Source organism: Lampetra planeri, chromosome 1, assembly GCF_965212315.1.
Source record: "Lampetra planeri chromosome 1, kcLamPlan1.2.h2, whole genome shotgun sequence".
NCBI classification, from domain to species: Eukaryota; Metazoa; Chordata; class Hyperoartia; order Petromyzontiformes; family Petromyzontidae; genus Lampetra; species Lampetra planeri.
Genome location: NC_136107.1, coordinates 8,291,543 through 8,312,486, shown reverse-complemented (window position 1 = coordinate 8,312,486; position 20,944 = coordinate 8,291,543). Strand labels below are relative to the sequence as shown.

The window sequence follows — 20,944 nt, the reverse complement described above, 5'->3', positions numbered from 1 at the left end:
AGGGAGTGAGTGAATCAGTGAGGCAGGGAGTGAGTGAATCAGTGACGCAGGGAGTGAGTGAATCAGTGAGGCAGGGAGTGAGTGAGTGAGGCAGGGAGTGACGCAGGGAGTGAGTGAATCAGTGAGGCAGGGAGTGAGTGAGTGAGGCAGTGAGTGAGGCAGGGAGTGACGCAGGGAGTGAGTGAATCAGTAAGGCAGGGAGTGAGTGAGGCAGGGAGTGAGTGAGTGAGGCAGGGAGTAAGTGAGGCAGGGAGTGACGCAGGGAGTGAGTGAATCAGTGAGGCAGGGAGTGAGTGAGGCAGGGAGTGAGTGAGTGAGGCAGGGAGTAAGTGAGGCAGGGAGTGACGCAGGGAGTGAGTGAATCAGTGAGGAAGGGAGTGAGTGAATCAGTGAGGCAGGGAGTGAGTGACGCAGGGAGTGAGTGAATCAGTGAGGCAGAGAGTGAGTGAATCAGTGAGGCAGGGAGTGAGGCAGGGAGTGAGTGAAGCAGGGAGTGAGTGAAGCAGGAAGTGAGTGAGGCAGGGAGTGAGTGAATCAGTGAGGCAGGGAGTGAGTGAATCAGTGAGGCAGGGAGTGAGTGAGGCAGGGAGTAAGTGAGGCAGGGAGTGACGCAGGGAGTGAGTGAATTAGTGAGGCAGGGAGTGAGTGAGGCAGGGAGTGACGCAGGGAGTGAGTGAATCAGTGAGGCAGGGAGTGAGTGAGGCAGTGAGTGAGTGAGGCAGGGAGTAAGTGAGGCAGGGAGTGACGCAGGGAGTGAGTGAATCAGTGAGGCAGAGAGTGAGTGAATCAGTGAGGCAGGGAGTGAGGCAGGGAGTGAGTGAAGCAGGGAGTGAGTGAAGCAGGAAGTGAGTGAGGCAGGGAGTGAGTGAATCAGTGAGGCAGGGAGTGAGTGAATCAGTGAGGCAGGGAGTGAGTGAGGCAGGGAGTAAGTGAGGCAGGGAGTGACGCAGGGAGTGAGTGAATTAGTGAGGCAGGGAGTGAGTGAGGCAGGGAGTGACGCAGGGAGTGAGTGAATCAGTGAGGCAGGGAGTGAGTGAGGCAGTGAGTGAGTGAGGCAGGGAGTAAGTGAGGCAGGGAGTGACGCAGGGAGTGAGTGAATCAGTGAGGCAGGGAGTGAGTGAGGCAGGGAGTGAGTGAGGCAGGGAGTAAGTGAGGCAGGGAGTGACGCAGGGAGTGAGTGAATCAGTGAGGCAGGGAGTGAGTGAGGCAGGGAGTGAGTGAGGCAGGGAGTGAGGCAGGGAGTGACGCAGGAAGTGAGTGAATCAGTGAGGCAGAGAGTGAGTGAATCAGTGAGGCAGGGAGTGAGTGAATCAGTGAGGCAGTGAGTGAGTGAGGCAGGGAGTGAGTAAGTGAGGCAGGGAGTGAGTGAGTGAGGCAGGGAGTGACGCAGGGAGTGAGTGAATCAGTGAAGCAGGGAGTGAGTGAATCAGTGAGGCAGAGAGTGAGTGAATCAGTGAGGCAGGGAGTGAGTGAATCAGTGAGGCAGTGAGTGAGTGAGGCAGGGAGTGAGTAAGTGAGGCAGGGAGTGAGTGAGTGAGTGAGGCAGGGAGTGACGCAGGGAGTGAGTGAAGCAGGGAGTGAGTGAATCAGTGAAGCAGGGAGTGAGTGAGGCAGGGAGTGAGCGAGGCAGGGAGTGAGTGAGTGACGCAGGGAGTGACGCAGAGAGTGAGTGAGACAGGGAGTGAGACAGGGAGTGAGTGAGGCAGGGAGTGAGTGAGTGAGGCAGGGAGTGAGTGAGAGAGGCGGTGTGTTGCAGGGTGCAGCAGCAGACGAGCGGCGATGACGGAGGGCACGTGAGTGGCGCTGCACACCGCACTCACTGCCCGCGCTTGATGATGACAACTCCTCGGTTACACACATCGCCTCCACCTCAGCCACATAGCGCACTCCGCATGGCAATCGTGAACACAACACGCTTATTACACACACGTTGGTGGGGTGACGGGCGGTGGCATGGATACCGTGCAGGAGAAATCCTGCAAAACACACCGACACAACGTGAACTAAATGCCTTCCCAAAACAAACACAACACACAATATACACAACGTGAAACGACTAGCGGCGTGGGCATCTGATGTGTCGTGTGTCGTGCCAGGTGGGTGGGTTGGGGGGGGCATTGGGGCCTGACACTCCGTCTGTACTCGCTGGGGATGCCGCGATATGACAGCAATGACGACGATATGTCGCACACGATTTCGGTTTTTGCAAAATATCATTGCGCATTCAATTTGTGTATGGGGCCATCCATAAATGACGTCACGAACCTATGGGGGGGGGTTGAGAAATGTGACGTCACATCAAAATGCGCAACTTTAAATAAATATAGACCACGTTCTACTTAATTAAATAGACTTTTTAATAAATGTTTTCTACTTGCAACATCAGAGTGCAGCGCCACATTAAATACGCACTACAATGACAATAGTTTAAAGCGATTTGAAGCATGATAATTGTTTTTGTTACCCTTTTATCTGGAAACAAAACTGACACCTTTTTTTACGAGGAGTCATGTTTGCATAGACCACAATACCTGCAGTCATAATGGCAACAAAAAACATAACTCTGATAATGTATGCACTGTCCTTGAAGTTGATTGGTCCTAGAGCCTAGTCTCACATGGGTTGGACCAGATGACGCCAAAAGGCGCACAACTCAAAGACAATGCACCATCAGAGTATGAGAGCTCTCATCTGGTCCAACCAATGTGAGACTAGGCTCTAAGGAAAAATGCCAGTAAAAATCTCGCGGTTTAGAATTTTATTGTTGGAACGAATGCAGTTGAAAAAAAGTCCTTTTTTTATTTGTCATGCGTAGGGACAGATATGCAACGGAAGATTATTGTTGATTTTGTTACCGTGATTAGTTTGTATAAAATGTTGTTTATCTATAACTTGAATAAAACAACAACAAAAATCTAAAGACAGTCATCAAGTCGTATTTGTATAAGGGGCCGTCCATAAATGACGTCACGCGATTTTGGACGATTTTTGACCCCCCCCCCTCCTTCGTCACGCGGCGTCACAAAAAGTCAGACCCCCCCCTCAAATATGACGTCACAAAGCTCTGCCCCCCCCCCTCCCCCCATATTGTCACTGTAGTGCGTATTTAAAGTGGTGCTGCACTCTGATGTTGTAGGAGAATTGCACATTTTGATGTGACGTCACATTTCTCAACCCCCCCCCCCCCATCGTCACAATTGTCTGACCCCCCCCCAGATGCGTGACGTCATTTATGGACGGCCCCTAAGCAAAAAAAACTCTGGCCTGGTCTTGACTTCTTGGTCTCATGAGCAGTCAGGCTTGATATTTATCTGGAAATCCAATCGGCTAATAGACTAAAAAAAAACGTGAACACTGTTTATATGTGGATAGAGAAAAGATTTCCGCTCATATTTGCTTGTATTTTTTATATCAATAGATTAGCTCTGTCTGCATGTAATATTGGGTCATGACCCCTCGTAACTATGATAGAATACTGTGCATAAATACATTTTAGGTATAATTGTATTATCAGGGATTTACCCTCCAGAAAATATGATGAACACGCAGCCTCAAGAGCACGTTTGTATTACTTGTCGCTGCACCACAAATGATGAAACCGTATAATTTCCTTTCCATCAATTACATTACTCCGAAAAAGCAAGTTGCAAAGCATTCATTTTACAAATGACATCCACGTGAAGACGGTGTCACGGTGTCCGTGTGTGTGCAGCACGCTGCTCCGCCGGCGCGGGGGACCCTACCGCACGGAGCCGGCGTCCGAGCTGTCGCGCTGGCGGCTGAGGAACGAGGACGGGCGGCAAACGTGGAGCTTCGTGGAGTGCGGGGACGGCGAGGGGCGGCCACAGAACGTAGTAGAGCGGCACGCCCTGGGTCTCGACACCGTGAGCGCCACTCGCCCCGTCACACGCAATGGACAATGGGGCACATTTCACTGCTTCACGAGAATGGGTGTAACGATACGTGGATTAATATTGATCATTAATGCTCACGGTGCACGTATCCAAACATGTGGGTAACAATAGATGTTTTTCACCTTGTGAAAATTGTATGCAGATGCTATGCTGATCTAGCACATTTTTACGTCAGCTAATGCGGTAAACTAAATTGTATAAACGAGACAAAAAAAACTATGAAAACCACCTCAAACATGACAATGCAGAATTCTTGAAGCTAATCCTAGCCCTATATTATGGCAATTAAATGTAAGTGCATGAGTGCTTGAAGCAACAACTTTTATGTAACACATTGAAAGACAAAGCAACAAACATGAATACGAGAGTGTATGGGAGGCATTCTTCTTTGTTGGCACATTTTCATGGCACGGGCCAGTATATTCAGAGCCTAACCACTGTTGATTTTCCACACTCATGGTCCCCAGAAATGAAAAGCTGAATCGACCCCCCAAAGTTCCCAAACTCGAGTCACTGGACCTCACTCCCATTGGCTAGGAACCGCAGCAAGTGGACTGGGACCACAGTTTTGAAGTGCTGCATTGGAAGTTGATTTGTGAGTCATTTCTGGTGACAGGCGGAATTTGCCGGGAATCTTCCGCGAGCGGCAACGGCACGGGAGGCAGCGCGCAATGGCATGGCCTTCTACAAACTCTTGCAGACCGAGGATGGACACTGGTCTGGAGACTACGGGGGGCCTCTCTTTTTACTGCCAGGTGCCCTCAAAAAGTCAGAGACAAAGTGTTACCATGATGAAATAATATTCTTGGTTCTTTCGGTAAAGTCACGTAGAAGGGAAATAATAAAATAATATAAATATTTAACAATAAAAATTCTCACGACGTTTCGACTGCAACACAAGCAATCATCATCTGGTGTGAAATCCACACCTGATGATGAAATCCACACCTGGCTGTGGATTTCACACCTGATGATGATTGCTTGTGTTGCAGTCGAAACGTCGTGATAATTTTTATTGTTTTATATTTATATTATTTTATTATTTCCCTTCTATGTGACTTTACTGAAAGAACCAAGAATATGAAAACCTGCAGTCACAAAGCTTTAAATCAAAATGATGAAATAATGCTGATATCTACTGGCGACTTAAAGCCATCAATGGAAATTCCACATACCTGAACAATGGCAGGAGCCGTCGTCTGCTTTGGTAATGTGGCAATTACACCACGCAGGCTCAGTCCTGCCCACTCCGATTAGAGCTGCCCCATTGTACATTTTGAAAGAGACACGCTTTGACTTTTGATAATTATACAAGTATTTACTTTTCAGCAAACTGCGCTAAATCACCCATTAATCCACTATGGACAGGTTATCGATATCCACGAAAAATCTATTCGAAAAAAATGAGTGGCTGTATTTTCATGGATTCTAATAGATATTCAAGATATTAAGCAGTTTGCAACTTGAGACAGATGGATGTCTTTCACTTTCATTTACGCTCATTATCGGCACATATCCAGCTAAAGACTTCCGACAACAGCCCAGAGAGATATATGAGTCCTATAATGGGTCAAAGCAGGTTAGAGTGGTTTTGGAAATTGATATTAACAATGAAAAGCAGCATACCAATTTTCCTTAACAATAAAATCTTTGATCAGTGTATATTTATCTGCTATGGCATGCATTAGAAACATGGACACTGGCAAAAAAATGGAACAGATGCTGAAATATGTTCAATGAAGTATTAGGGGGTACATGTTTGGAATTTCACTTGGAGAATGTGCATGTTTGGAATTCCACTGGGAGACAGAAGCAACATGGATCAGAGAACAAACAGGTTTTGAGATCTGATATTGACTGAAAACTAAGCTGACTTTGGCAGAACATGTAGACAGAAGAGATGATGGTCAGTGGTTGAAAATAAGAATGGAGTGTGGCAGCCAAAAATGAAGTCATCCAAGAGGACTTCCTATGCAGAGAGAGAACGTTGAGATCAGCTGGTTTTCAGGAGCTAGATGGATCGTTTCATCGTGTAACAATGAGGGATGGACATAGCTTGGACAGGCATTCATGTAGCAGTGGATAGGTCATGGCTGATGTGTTATTGGTGATAAGGACTGGTGCACTGAGCTGCTACTCATATTGATGTGGTTTCCATGTGCCAGGACTGCTCATCACTTGCCACATTGCTCACATCCGCCTGGCTGAGATGCAGAAGCGGGAAATGGTGCGGTACCTGCGCTCAGTTCAGCTACCTGACGGAGGCTGGGGCTTGTGAGTGCACAAACCGCAGGGTACAGACACAGCCCACAACAGGGCTGACTTCACGCAACACAACACAACAGTTCTAGATTTGAAGCTTTCGTGACTGCAAGGATTCATATTATTAGGTTTTTTCGGTAAAGTCACGTAGGTGACTTTACCAAAAAAACCTAAGAATACAACACAACAGGGCTGTCTTCACACGGTAAAATATTTTGTAATAAGTAGATAATCACATACATTACTTTTATCGTATATATAAATAAATCGACACCACTTATTTTGTATAGTGTTCTTTTGTTATTTTTCCCAATATATTGGGAAGACAGGGGTGGTCAAGATTGGTGCTGACCACACTACCGTATCGCGTGCCGTACCGGCTTTAGTAGGTGCTCGGTAACAACAAAGACAAAGCTAGACGCGGCATCTGTGTGTGTATATGCAGGCACGTAGAGGACAAGTCCACAGTGTTTGGCACTGCGCTTAATTACGTGGCCATGCGGATCCTTGGCGTGGACTCTGACGACGCAGACCTGGTGCGGGCCCGTGCGAACCTGCACGCCAAGGGTATGCCTCTCCAGCAAGGCGCACACGTGCGCTGTGCAGTACAAATAAGAGAGACGCAACGCAGACAACCACTGTTTTTCCTGTTTTGTATAGCCTAGCAGTGCCCACAGTATTCATTGACAAGTATATAATCTTCTATCCAGTCACCCATCACCCTCTTGCATATATAAACTGCAGAGCCTGAATTTTCTCTGAGCAATACAGTTCCCACCCATAGGCAAAAAACATCCAGAGAATATAGGCCCTCAAAATATCCTGGAAACTGGGTAAACAATACATAAATATACAAATGTTGGTCCTATGTTGGGAGTGTATGTGATTCTTTCTTTGTCTTGTGCGGTGGAACAGGCGGTGCTATTGGAATTCCGTCGTGGGGCAAGTTTTGGCTCGCTGTGCTCAATGTGTACAGCTGGGATGGCATGAACACCCTCTTCCCAGAGATGTGGTGCGTTACACACCACCTGATCCTCTCTCCACTGCTTACCATGGGAATACGTTGCACTGCAGTGAATGACGTGATCACACACACACATACACACCCGTTCCCCATGCTCACGTGTGTGCTGCACCACGCTGTCGGCTTCAGGCTGCTGCCGCGGTGGTTTCCCGCACACCCGTCCTCGCTGTGGTGCCACTGCCGCCAGGTCTACCTGCCCATGAGCTACTGCTACGCCGTGCGGCTCTCAGCCTCCGAGGACGACTCCCTCGTCCGTAGTTTACGACAGGTTCGTGCGCGCGCGTACGCACACTCCGACATCTTCACAAGAGATATAAGCCAGCGTGCCCACTCATTCAGGCAAGATTGAGGTAGTGCTTGCTCATCTCCATTGACAGTCCTCAGCCAGAAGCAGGGACCTGACTCTCCAAACGACAACCACTTTTGACTTCAGTGAACCTGTACTCGTTATATTGACACCAAAAGGGGGAGCCGACCCTTGACCGGAATTGGAGCTTGCAATTTTCCCATTTTGAGAAGAGAGAAGAGAGCAGCTTATAGAAAATGAAAATGGGATATTTGTATGCCTTTGACAAGAAAGGAACATCGTGGCATTTTGGCTCTTGAAATTCGAGTTATGCCTCTTTGTCAATTCATTGTTGGATGAAGGTCTCCCTTCCACTACCGTGTAGGTTTTTGAGATTTTTTTAGGTCAAAGGTCGGCAACCAAAATAGCAAGAAGAGCCATTTTTTCGAATTCGGTAAAAAAAAAACTCAACATTTTAAGAGCCGTAATGCATGTGAATACAAGACGGTCCTTAATAAATAACGTCGAGAAACAGTCCTTAAAGAGCCGCATGCGGCTCCGTAGCCACAGGTCGCCGACCTCTGATTGAGCTGTTCTTTTACCTGGCTGCTCCTTACAAGTTGATAAAGAGGTCGGCCCAGGACCAGTTCAGATATCACCTGCCACTGATGTTAGCCAAAATATTACCCTTCATAGTTGGACGAGAGTCAACGCTCGAATGAGCGATGGGCAGCACTCGCCTCCATTGACACCCTCAACGCCTGTGGAAGAAATTCCACATTCCTATGGCGGCGGCCAATCTGTCCGTAGGTCAATGACAGAAGTGATGTGGTGACATCTCATTTGCGATCAGCTCATCACTTGAGGGTTGACGAAGTACCGCAATTGTGCTTAGCTGGTGGTTATCCTTATCATTTGAAGATATAATTTCAAACACGAGCTCAGGAACTCCAACGATGATGAGAAATCACCTGATTCTTATTTGAGTAATGGAGCACAATTTGAATTTGTTTTACTGCCATGTAACGGAGCAACGCGCATTGTCAAATGCCAGAATGTTATGCATTCTTACCGTGTGAATGTTTGTTGTAGGAATTATATGTGCAAGACTATGCGTCAATAGACTGGCCTGCTCAGCGGAATAATGTGGCACCGTGTGATCTGTACACGCCGCACAGCTGGCTGCTTGACTTGGCATATGGTATGTGGTACACTTCCTACACATTGTAGAAAGCAATACATTTTACTGGTAGGAACCACCTGGTTCCACCAGCCCACAGGGGATTATTGTGTCCGTCCGTCCGTCTGTCGTGGATCCAAAAATGGGAGGGGTGGGGCTGGGTGGAGAGGGGTAGGTGGGGAGGGGCTGGGTGGGGAGGGGACGGTGGGGTTGGGTGGGGAGGGAAGGGTGGGGAGGGGCTGGGTGGGGAGGGTGGAGCTGGGTGGGGGTTGGGAGGGGTGGGGCTGGGTGGGGAGGGGCTGGTCACCCCGTGGTGCCCTGATAAAACTCAACGTTTAACCTACTCACGCCGGCTTGTGCCCCCCCTCACAGTCGGCCATATTTGCCGAATACACCACGCCGCCGTTGACCCTGGCCATTGACCGAGCAACCCAACTTCCTACCAGCTCCCTCCGCAGGAATGTGTTGTACAACACAAACAACGTATATTATCGTTAGAATAAGAAGAAGGGTACATTTATTGATGCATTAAAATGTGTTGATCTTAGGGACTCAACATTATCGTCATCAGCCATGGTAATTACACTGCTGGATTAAGTCTTCCCCAAGAAAACTCAGGCTCACTCTTCTCACGATGTTGCTCGCACCTTTGTTTATCCCAATATTAATTTTGAACCCAGGCAAAGGAATGTGAAATTTCCACCAGCTGTTCATAGAGATGTAAATATGCAACCTCCCAGCGATTAATTGACTTGATTGTAATGGAATTCTCACGTGTTCCTACCATTTAATTTGTTCTGTCTTCTTTTTGTTATGTCAATATCCCAGTAGTTGGAGTAGTGTGATATTGTCCTGGCTATCGAAAAATTACATTTCAATGATGTTGCGCATATCTGCTGCCTTTGACGTAAGGAAGTATGGGGCTATCCATTTAGTCCGTACGCAAACATCTGTCAAAACTTGACCCCTCCCTGTACGCACGCGTACTTTTTACCCTCCCCCCCCCACCTGCGTACGTACGCTTGACGCACCCCCCCCCCCCCCCGAAACCTATAAAACGGCCGATATTGAATCCACGCAGAAACGATCAAGGATTAATAATATTAACGTGTTTAAGCAAACAGATAGTCCACCGCCGGACTATCTAACTCATTTGAAGGCCAATGTAGACAAATTATTATCGAGACTTCATCCCCCCTCCCTCCATTTCCTATGCGTACGTACATTGTCAGTAGACCCCCCATACGCAAGCGTGCACATTTGGGTTAACCCCCCTCCATGCGTACGTACTAAATGGATGGCCCCTATTGGTTATGCCGCTCATGCCTACCACCCCCCGCCCTACCCCCACAGGGTTTCTGAATGTGTATGAGCGGCTGCATGTGACGAAGCTGCGCAAGATTGCCATGGAGGAGCTGTACGACCATATTTGTGCTGACGACCGCTTCACAAAGTCCATCAGCGTTGGCCCTGTGAGCTTTTGCATGTGGAGCTGTACCTATAGACAGATTAGATTCTATAAATGTAAGGCATTTATATGAGAAAATAATATTAAAACATGTTCATGTACTTACCAACAAGCATTTAGTGGATCTCCTCTCTGGTGGCAACCTTCATCCAGTGGTGGGAAATCTACATTCCTATCGCAGATGCTGGTAACTCAAAAAGTACAATGACTGTTTGTATCCCACAAGATGGTATGCATCTCAATTCTGGAGGAGTCATGGGCTGAGTCAACCCTCCACCAGGATTTCATCTCATGCCTCATCACCACTCGGCTGAATATCTGCGTGACTTATAAGGATGTTACACGATAGTGCTCTTTATTATTCAGTAACGCGTCGATACTTTTTCAGGATATTTCACCAATCTCGTGAGTATTTTTGCAGTTTAGAGGAAACGCGAGTATCTGGAGAAATGTTTTCCAAACGAGAGGATAGGACTCACAGTTATTAGCCTTGGAGCACTTGGTATGTTTTTCCCTAAACTAATATTAACATCTTCCGGGATACATGAACACATACAAGTAGTAACATGGTGGAGCAGTGGCATATTGCTTAGCGCACTGCGCTTTGAACCCGGCAACATCAGTTGAATTCATGGCCCAGGCTAACGTCACTTGTGAGTGTTATCTCTAAGTGCAACAGCATCTGAATGTGGATCACACCTGGTTTAATTGTGTCAGGAGACCTCCAGTTATTAGGTTGAGAAGGGGCCATAAGCTGACATTGGAGGGAGTCTTTTTTTAGAAACTGTTCGCAGATTTTTGAGTGCCACCTCATGCACAGATTTTTCACTGAGTATCCTGATTTCCTTTGGTGTTCGCAGCACTTCTTAAAAATAAATTGGCCAAAATCCCAATGAAGGACCCTCCTGAAAAAGTCTTATGACTCAATTAGGCTTTCCTGGTAAATAACTATAAATCAACAATAATGATTTCATTGTCCTTTTCCATATGTAGAGAAAGGGCTGTGGACCTATGATGTTAGTCTTCTATGACGTATTCTCTTTTAAGTCCTTGTTTATGATGACAGCAGTGGGAAACAGTAGTTTAGTTATCTAATGTGCTATTGCTGTGAGCTCCTTTGCCGGGTCTGTGATCATTCTGCTTATACCACATTGCGGGCAGATCTCCAAAACCATCAACATGTTGGTGCGGTGGCATGTGGACGGGCCCACCTCTTCTGCTTTCCTGGAGCACGTGGAGCGGATCCCTGACTACCTCTGGTGAGGGACAATGAGAGCAAGAGTGGCTTCGATTGAGATTGTAAATGTTGTGGAGGGGAGAAGCTTGACACTGTGAGAGGGATGACACACTTTGAAAAGCAACATGAACTGGCAGTGAAGAGTTCACACTGTCACCGCATCCTTCCTGCTGATCCCAAAATTATTTCAAAGTTATCACCCAACCTCCAAGGTCCACTCTTAAATTCTCTCTTCCCCTGGTCATCGATCACTGCGTGCCACTCCACTGCTCGCCTGGATAACCTGTGCTCCATCCTGTACACGTGCAGCACGCATCACAACCTCCTTGTCTAATTAATTATACAATGCTCTCCTGCTACACACTCCCAACTGTGAAGCTCCTTTATCCTGCTATGAATTATGAAATCTAAAATGTAGGTGGAATAAGACCATGGGGATTTTGTTTTATATGAGCCAGCACCTGGAACATTTCAAAACTGGATGTTTTGTCCTTTATTCAGGAAAGCCTCAATGAGTCTGAAGACGGTTTCAGGATGGGACTGAAGTGGGATATTTGGGTATTTCCATAATCGGTTTTCTGTGAGAAATCAGGGTACTTGGACAAAATCCATTCATACGAGGGGACAGTACTGCATTGCGATGAGACTGGAAACATTTGTCCATCTCACAACCTAGCATGTTGGGAGTATCACCGCACGTGGTTATATGTCCGTGATTCACAAACCCCACCTCCAGCGTTAGATCTCTACCATGCCATGTGTGGGGACACTGGTCCTGTAGATTTCATTGTGAAGTCACTGGCTCAAGTTTTGGCCGTGAAGTCTTGGCTCTACTGTGATTTGCTATGTAATTTGCCATGAACTGTTTGCTTTTCTGTGTGTCGTGTACAGGATTGGACTGGATGGAATGAAGATGCAGGTATTTCAACTCGGAGCAAGCCTCTCTCTTTAACTTAAACCCTTTGACTACATTACAGCTGTTTGAGATATGTTCTCACTTTTGCAAGGTAGAGTAGGATAATTATTATTAAATAGGGGCTGTGTTGAGTCGATAGTGATTGTCCTATATAAATACTGATCTCACCGACAATAAGGTGGAATTTCCACCATTGGTTTGGTAAAGCTATTAGCGATGAGCAACTCCGAATGCACATTTTATCATAGAGACAATATTGCATTTTACTCTTACTCAAAAATAATATGCAGAATTTTTTTTTTTTAGGGTTGGTGTAGAGGGGGGGAATGGAGGTGCAGTGGTTATTGCACTGCACTATGGACATGTGGCAGTCTGAGTTCAGTTCCTGGCCACAGCTAACATCGGTTCAAAATTATATCTAAACCCGTTCTGGTTTCCTCCTGCACCAACCAGCACTAATCTGCGTGTTAAGGTATGTCACGGCATGGATTTGCCGTTGTCCATGATTGGATTAACAAAGGGCTGTACATTATGAATGCTGTTACATAGTTTTACCCGACCTGCGATATGTACTGTGTATTTAACATAGACAGTACACTGTGTGCACTGGTGTGTGAGGTTTTCATTTGCCTTAGATAAATTCTATGAGAAATTATGAGATGACCCTTTTGTTGTCGCTCTTTTCTTGTTAGGGAACTAATGGGTCCCAACTCTGGGACACAACTTTTGCAGTGCAAGCTTTCCTAGAGGTGAGCCATTAGTCAACAGCGCACCACTTCACACGAGCCTTCCACACTGCCTACAGTTCTGAAACGTGCACAACACTGAAGGAAATTTCCACTTTCACACAATTACACTGACCATGCCTGTGAAGTAAAAGAGGCACTGTGCACTGATGTGTGCATGTGGATATGGGGAACAGTGGAGTATAGTCATTAGCACTGGGCTCTAAAGGTTTTATTTTTGGCCACGACGCCGTACAGCAGTGGCCACCGGTATATGAACCTGTCACACCTGTGATGGACAAGTCGGCATACAATGAGTCCCCGCTGGTATGGTGCGTTAGTATTTGCAAAATACAAATTTGCACTGAGAGATAACAGTAACTGGGCATGTATGGTCCTGCCCACACTAACCGCCATGTATAATGTCGGCCTTCATTGGTGCTCTAATATCATTTGACCAAGCATTTTATTGAGTAAATGGAAATATTTGTGTGGTAGTGCAGCGGTTAGCACACCACATTTGGAATCTAGCAATCCGGGTTCGATTCCTGCTTACGGCCAACAATGGTGATGAGTGATTATCTGAACTTTTCCTGGACCTTGCCTAGTGCAGCTTAAATGAGTACCTGGTGCAGTGTGTAAACATCAGCATTGGGGAGACGAAGGTGACCGGCGTGGTGCTGGCCACAAGCACCTCCAATTAGGAAGGTTGGCTACGTATGGTGCTAAAGAAGTTCAACATACGTACATACATACATACGACCTTCTTGTGTGCCGTGCTGGTCTACATTTGTGTTCGGTAACAGCCAGCACTTGCCCCAAGAGTATGTTAAGGCTATGTGGGGGATCTTTGTGTTTGTTGTAGGCGGAAGCTCAAGACATCCCAGAGCTTGAAGAGTGCCTTCGTCACGCACACGCGTTTTTGGAGCTCACCCAGGTGAGTGCTCTGGGCTGGTAGGGTCTTAGAGGGGAACCACATTTATCTGAGGCGAGATTCCAGATGCCCAGATATTCTCAGTAGTAAAACAATAGATACGTGCTTAGAGAAATTGTACCAAACTTGAGGAATTAGGAGGTTGTGTGGTTAATAAAGATACGTATTTCGTTTTCCTTGATACGTATTGAGTTTTCGTTGCATTAAAAAGAGTACTAACAATGAGTAGTGAAATTAAATTAGGTATTCTAGTCCTTAATAATGGCTCAATAGGTGAAGCAGCCTTTACATTCACCAAAATCCACACAGCATACCTCAACAGCTGGACTCTTGCAAAACTCCACTGGAAGGGTGAAAGTTTTGTGGGAGCAGCCAACATATTTGGAATCTCCACAGAAGCACTCAAAGTGAGCAGCAACTCTGAAGAGCCACTCGTAATTAGGAACCACACAGAGCCACTCAAATTAAGCAGGAGCCAAGCAGAGAAAGTGTTTTCCCTTCTGAGTTGAATGCTGGTCAGCTTCTAAAACATTTGTATTTGGAAAGTAATTCTGAGTGTGTGCTGGCAGATCCCAGAAAACCCTCCGGATTATCAGAAGTACTACAGGCAGATGAACAAGGCAAGTTTGTGCACACGTCAATGTTTACTTTGTATATCCACTGATTTACACATGCAGGCATCGAGTACCTTCCACGATCAAATGGCATGGAGTGGCATTTGGACGGCCAAAAAGTGATTCGAATTGATCAGAAAATTATGATGATGACAATGTTGATATACTGAGTGAAATCTGGACCGGGATTTGAAGTTAATTGTGAGACGAGCACTCGATCCACAATGTAAATTGGCCACATGAACAAGATCTTGACTTAAAGCGTTCGTGACTGTAGGAATTCATATTCTTGGGTCTTTCGGTAAAGTCACATAGATAGGTTCAAAGAAAATAACAAGAAACTACGACGTTTCGATCGCAACACAAGCGGTCATCTTCAAGGCAAACTATTTATAAGGGTTTGAAATGGGCCATGAATGATGAGATCAAAAATGTAGGTGGAATAAGACCATAGGGATTTTGTTTTATATGAGCCAGCACCTGGAACATTTCAAAACTGGATGTTTTTGGCATGTTTTCCCCGTGGTTACTTGGATTTTTCTCCGGGTACTCTGGTTTTCCCCTCCACGTTTAGAAACGTGCATTTAGAGTATTCGGCTGCGATACATTTCCACTTAAGTCACTTCGTTGAGCTATCATTCGTCGCCAGGTCACTTCTGAAAAAGAGCTACATAGCTCATTGGGCTTCATATGGTTAAAATAAAAAGTTTATAGTTTAGTATAGTGTGCAAAAACGTGTCTATATGGATGACCTGTGTTTGTGTTGTGCAGGGTGGATTTCCGTTCAGCACACGGGACTGTGGCTGGATCGTTGCAGACTGCACAGCGGAGGGGCTCAAGTCTGTGATGCTGCTGCAGGAAGCTCGCCCTGGTCTGGTGCAGAACCCCCTGCCTGCATCACGCCTGTTTGATGCGGTCAATGTGGTACGTAACTAGACCACCACTACACAGCTTAAACTGCAGGTTGAACTAGCTGCTAAAGTACAGTTTTCATGCATGACAACTGCTCTGGATGTGGGCGGTTAATTGGTCAGGGTGGATACATGACAGGTATGGGACATTGTACCGTACCACAATCATGCAACGATGCCTCAACCATTCTTAATTTCAAAGAGCGTGATGGTTATACTGGTAGGAACCTCCTGGTTACACCAGCCCACAGGGGATTATTGTGTCTGTCCGTCCGTCGTGCAGGGAGGGGCTGGGTGGGGAGGGAGGGGCTGGGTGGGGAGGGGAGGGTGGGGAGGGGCTGGGTGGGGAGGGTGGGGCTGCGTGGGGACGGTGTGGAGGGGCTGGGTGGGGAGGTTGGGGAGGGGCTGGGTGGGGCTGGGTGGGGCGTGGGGCTGGGTGGGGAGGGACTGGTCACCCCGTGGTGCCCTTATAAAACTGAACGTTTCACCTACTCACGCCAGCTTGTGCCCGCCCTCACAGTCGGGCATATTTGCGGAATACACCATGCCGCCGTTGACCCTGGCCATTGACCGAGCAACCCAACGTTCCTACCAGCTCCCTCCGCAGGAATGTGTTTCATGATGACATTAGAAGATATTTTTCAAATATTGTCTTAGCAGGGAATCTGTGTTTGTGCGTGTATATATGCAGCTTTTGAGCATGCGTAATGCAGACGGGGGATTTGCTACTTACGAGACCAAGCGTGGTGGACGGCTGCTCGAGCTGATAAACCCCTCGGAGGTGTTTGGTGAGTTTGTTACACATCCTTCACTGTTCTCACTCATATTTGACTGACACTGACCTAATTGCTGCTGTTGCTCAATCACAGCAGCTTGAGCATGATATTGTTGTACTTGAAGCATGCAATTCATATGATTTTGTTTGGAAGTTAACATATTTTGGTTTGCTGTTTCTCAGTACTCTTGTTAGAGGAACACGGCCTGATACGTCACCCTGCTTTATATAACTCCTTAGGGAGTGCCGATGACTATGGTGGGTTTTTCAGTCTGCAATGTTGCCTGATGATGATGATGATGATAATGCGCGTGCGCATGCAGGAGACATCATGATCGACTACACATATGTGGAGTGCACGTCAGCGGTGATGCAGGCACTGCGCCACTTCCAGGAGGCGTTCCCCGACCATCGGCACCACGAGATCCAGTGAGGAGTCATGCAGCAACACCTTCACACACGCTCGCACAACGCCCAGCGTGTAAAGCTGCCATCGGCCAGGCATCACGGCACATGGCTGTGAGCCAGAGGCCTGGAAGAGGCTGTGTAGATCATGCAGGGGGCGGCATGAACTCCTTCTGATAAACTATGTTGATGAATAAACTTGTCCCATTAATTTGCATATTTTTTCTGGCTCTGGTTTAGTAGTCCCTTAAATTAATTGACCAAATGACGGGGGAGAATATCTAAGTAAGAATGTGCTAGAGGCCTGGCGGGGATGGACATCAGTGACGTCGTCTCCTGGGCAAACCCTATTTGGTGGAGTCAGGGAAGTAAAATCCCCACCTCGGGGCGCTCCAAAAACAACAGGCAATAGCTACAGCTGACCATGTGGAATATCCAAGTGCTCGCTCGGGACAGGGGCTGCCATTCCTCCATCAGAAGTTCCACCAGTGGGATACAGGACTGGATCGGGCTCCTGTCTTGGCAAACCGTAGGGAGTCCTCTACTCAGGGCAAAATGTGAAACAGCCACTAACAGGGAATGGCTACTTCCTCCATAACTCCTCTGTATATATGGCAAGAATGTTGTGGTGTCTTCGGTTCAAATATTTATTGAAAGCCCCTTGTCAATCTATGCTGAAGGTCTCCCAATACTCTGTGGGTCATCAGGGTTGTTTGAGCAGACTTCACCACGCTGGTCACTGGGGGTTGGTGAATGAGGTTGCCCAGGACCAGCACAGATAACACTCACCAATGATGTTAGCCGTGGCTGGGAACAGAACTGGGGTCACCTTGAGCTGCAAAGGTTTAATATCAGAACACGTAAAGAAGATAAAATGCATGGTAATGTCTTGTGAAGACAATAAGTGCTGAATTGTCAGTGTGCTTTGTCACCGAGTTGCTTTTACGCAGGGATACCCTGGAAAAGGGGCTGGAGTTCTGCAGGGATGTGCAACGGCGTGACGGCTCCTGGGAGGGGTAGGTGCCTTGCCTTGTGTCCCTATTCACATGCAGTAATTCACCATGGAGATGAAACACACACGTGCTTATTCAAGGTTATGTCACGCTTACAGTGCATGTATAAGAGCTTTTCTTTTGTGGGGACCATCACATCCAGTAAGGGTGTTAATCCCAATAGGATTTACATTCATTTACATGTCCATTCCCACAGGTGCTGGGCTGTATGCTTCACATATGGAACGTGGTTTGGACTGGAAGCATTTGCTTGCATGGGTCATCGGTACCACAATGGGTGAGTCTAATTCACACAAAGCCCAAACAAAGTGATGCCTGCAACCCATGTATGTACATCTAGCACATAATGGTTGCAATGAATAAAATACCTGAAATTGATCGTATTATGGCACCAATATATATGCTCCATCCATGTGTCTGTCGGTTTGTCTGCCTTTAGCAGTACATGATAACGGCTACAAATGATAAGACTGTGAATGAAATTGAAGTGTAAATTTATGTTAAGAACCTGCGCTATAGAAAATGGGGGAAATGTATTGATGAATTTCCCCCACGGCGATGACATCCATGCGCACACTTTGCTGCGATCACATGATTGCACGTGTTGTCATCTCGCGACCGTCTCATTCTGTGTGACATCGTCTCGTTATATGGCCTGAAAGCCAACGTTATTCTTAATCGTAATTAAGTTGTAATAGTTTCAAGGTAAAAATCGTGTCTACCTCTCTGTGCCCCCCCCTCGTCCTGTGCAGGGGTGCATGTGCGGAGGTGAGCTGCGCCTGCACATTCCTGGTGTCAAGACAGATGTCTGACGGAGGCTGGGGTGAAGACTTTGAGTCATGTGAACGCAGAGTCTATGTGCAGAGTGAACGCTCACAAATCCACTGCACAGCCTGGGCCCTGCTGGGACTCATGGCAGCCAGGTGGGATCACTCACTAGGAATAGTAGCTGTGCTTTATCTCTCCTGGTTAGGTAAAGGTTATGTTGAGCACAAAGGTAGCTTTATTATTGTACATGGACTTTAATGCCACAAGTTTGTTATTTTTGCTATACATTTTGAAAATGCTAAGCATATACGGGTCACTGCAGATTTGAATCTTCTGAACATCTTTACTCGCTGGGTATGCTCATTTATAATGTGCTTTGCTGTGCTCTGTGGATGATGGTGTGTCTGTTAGGTACCCCCACACAAACGTGATTGAGAAAGGCATCCGTGTGCTGATAGAAAAGCAGCTGCCAAATGGAGATTGGCCCCAGGTAATTGCGATGGTTATTTTTCCTGGGTGAGGAATAAAATATCAGTTCTGTCAGTGAGGGATGTTACCTGGATGTTTATATAAAATATTTATTGATGAACTTACCAAATAAACCAATGCATTCTCCTAGATAAAAGACTGTGGGTGACGGAGTGGCTTTCAAATGCATTGGATGTGAAGGCGGTATATTGTATTTAATCATGGAACCTTGCTGCATGGTGTTTGACTTTATATGGACTGTTACGTCTTGTTTCAGGAGAACATCGCGGGCGTGTTTAACAAGACGTGCGCCATCAGCTACACCAGCTACAGGAACGTGTTCCCTGTGTGGGCACTGGGGCGCTTTGCCCAGCTCTACCCGTCCAGTGTGCTGGCTGGCAAGGTCAAAGTGTGACCTTCCCGATAGCCAGACGGGCGCTTCATAACTGAAGGATCTTCTGTCATATTCATTGGGAAATGTGCTGCTGCATTTATAAAGTGGTTACGAAATTTCGATTTAAAGCTTTCGTGACTGCAGGGATTCATCTTCTTGGTTCTTTCGGTAAATTCACGTAGAAGGGAAGTAATAAAATAATAAAAATAAAACATAATAAAATAATTCTCACGACGTTTCGGCCACAACGCAAGCAGCCGTCCTCAGGTGAAGACCTTCCCCCCTTCCAACCCAGCTTAAATATACGCTCCAAGCGTGGTGGTGTTTCATTCAGACACTGTCTCCCCGACAGACCTGGTCTTCACCTGAGGACGGCTGCTTGCGTTGTGGCCGAAACGTCGTGAGAATTATTTTATTATGTTTTATTTTTATTATTTTATTACTTCCCTTCTACGTGACTTTACCGAAAGAACCAAGAAGATGCTTACGAAATGTTAAATAAGCTATTAGTTGTGATAAATTGTTTTCCTTTAATGTCAATTTTTTTTTATTCATTATCAAGATATATTCATAGGTCTACTGTGAACACACCCAGTCAAAAGCTCTCCAAGCTCAAACAAGTTTTGGGTGGTGACTATCTGGGTAGATGTGAGTCAGGAGTGATTTATTTCTGTACTATGACCAATATCCTGCAGTGGAGCAGTGAGTAGCCACCGAGAGCTTAGGTAAAGCCCTCCGAACGGGCTTTACCTAAGCCCTATGAAAGGGAAGCTTCAGATAAAACTCAATACAGTATTCACAATTACACTGTGGTGCTGGTTAATGGGTTACGATTGGTTCCATCCTACCTTCATGGAATGCCAGCCAATAGAGAATCACAATTCTTCAGTTTGAAATTTTTCTCGAGTTTTGTCTCCACAATTGAACCGCATTCCATAATCTCTCAGTCCACAATGTAGAATAAGGTGTAGAGGGCAGGGATGGGCATAGGAGACAGCTGGCTCAGATTAAGAGTGATTGGCTCTTTTCAAACCTATTTACCAGCTTGCATTCGTAGCACGTGGTAGACTGACACAATCAGTAAATTTGTTCCCCTGTGCATCTGCTATTGGCATCCATGTGCTCTTATTTTTGGACATTCATTTAATGTTAAACTTTTGTTACGTCAGCCGCCAAAGATATTATTTCAACCTGCCAAAGTAATTGTACCCTGCCGTCCATTGATTATAGAACATAAACAGGGCAGGGCCACAGAATTGTGAAATTTCACAGTATCTTACACATGCGGCAAGGGAATTTCCACTATTCAGGTGGCACATGTAAATTCTGGAACATTATTGTGCCCGTTTCATCCGTGGGAGAATCTGCCCAAGTGCATTTGTGGATAGCAAAATTTGATCGACTTATCAGAAAGTGTTTTCTTAATTACATATATAGTGTAATAATTGTTAATTATTAGGGTGTTTTGTCCCTCTTAATCTAGAAATTACTTTCCACACTTTTTCAACAAAAAGTATATACACTAAGTTTGATAATTCTGTTTTAGAGAATGGTGTAAAAATATTACATTTTCATGTTAAAATAAAACGTGATTATTAGTTGTGAGGCGTGAAATTGTCATGGAGAATATACTTACAAAATCAATCAGCA

General features: G+C 46.2%; 1 protein-coding gene across 3 annotated transcripts; it reads left to right on the top strand.

Moving 5' to 3' along the window:
* Nucleotides 1-1,380: 1,380 nt before the first annotated feature.
* Nucleotides 1,381-20,895, top strand: LSS (lanosterol synthase). 3 transcript variants are annotated; one of them, XM_078621724.1, is made up of 22 exons: nucleotides 1,381-1,793; nucleotides 3,713-3,884; nucleotides 4,531-4,669; nucleotides 6,080-6,188; nucleotides 6,622-6,743; nucleotides 7,092-7,188; nucleotides 7,330-7,468; nucleotides 8,579-8,687; nucleotides 10,020-10,138; nucleotides 11,296-11,393; nucleotides 12,263-12,290; nucleotides 12,980-13,036; nucleotides 13,878-13,949; nucleotides 14,516-14,566; nucleotides 15,332-15,484; nucleotides 16,163-16,259; nucleotides 16,570-16,675; nucleotides 17,602-17,667; nucleotides 17,861-17,941; nucleotides 18,417-18,587; nucleotides 18,844-18,922; nucleotides 19,178-20,895. In XM_078621724.1, exons 1-22 carry the CDS (start codon nucleotides 1,780-1,782, stop codon nucleotides 19,313-19,315), a joined length of 2,217 nt encoding a protein of 738 aa, XP_078477850.1. In that variant the 5' UTR covers nucleotides 1,381-1,779; the 3' UTR covers nucleotides 19,316-20,895. The 3 variants fall into 3 exon arrangements, with proteins under 3 accessions (XP_078477850.1, XP_078477982.1, XP_078477919.1); XM_078621856.1 differs by lacking the exons at nucleotides 18,844-18,922; nucleotides 19,178-20,895 and having other exon boundaries at nucleotides 17,588-17,667; nucleotides 18,417-18,557; XM_078621793.1 differs by lacking the exons at nucleotides 1,381-1,793; nucleotides 3,713-3,884; nucleotides 4,531-4,669 and adding an exon at nucleotides 4,878-5,121.
* Nucleotides 20,896-20,944: the final 49 nt, after the last annotated feature.

Coding starts and splice junctions, on each gene's coding strand:
- LSS (XM_078621724.1), top strand. Junction 15,485..16,162: donor TGTTTGATGCGGTCAATGTG/GTACGTAACTAG, acceptor GTATATATGCAG/CTTTTGAGCATGCGTAATGC. Junction 18,923..19,177: donor CAAATGGAGATTGGCCCCAG/GTAATTGCGATG, acceptor GTCTTGTTTCAG/GAGAACATCGCGGGCGTGTT.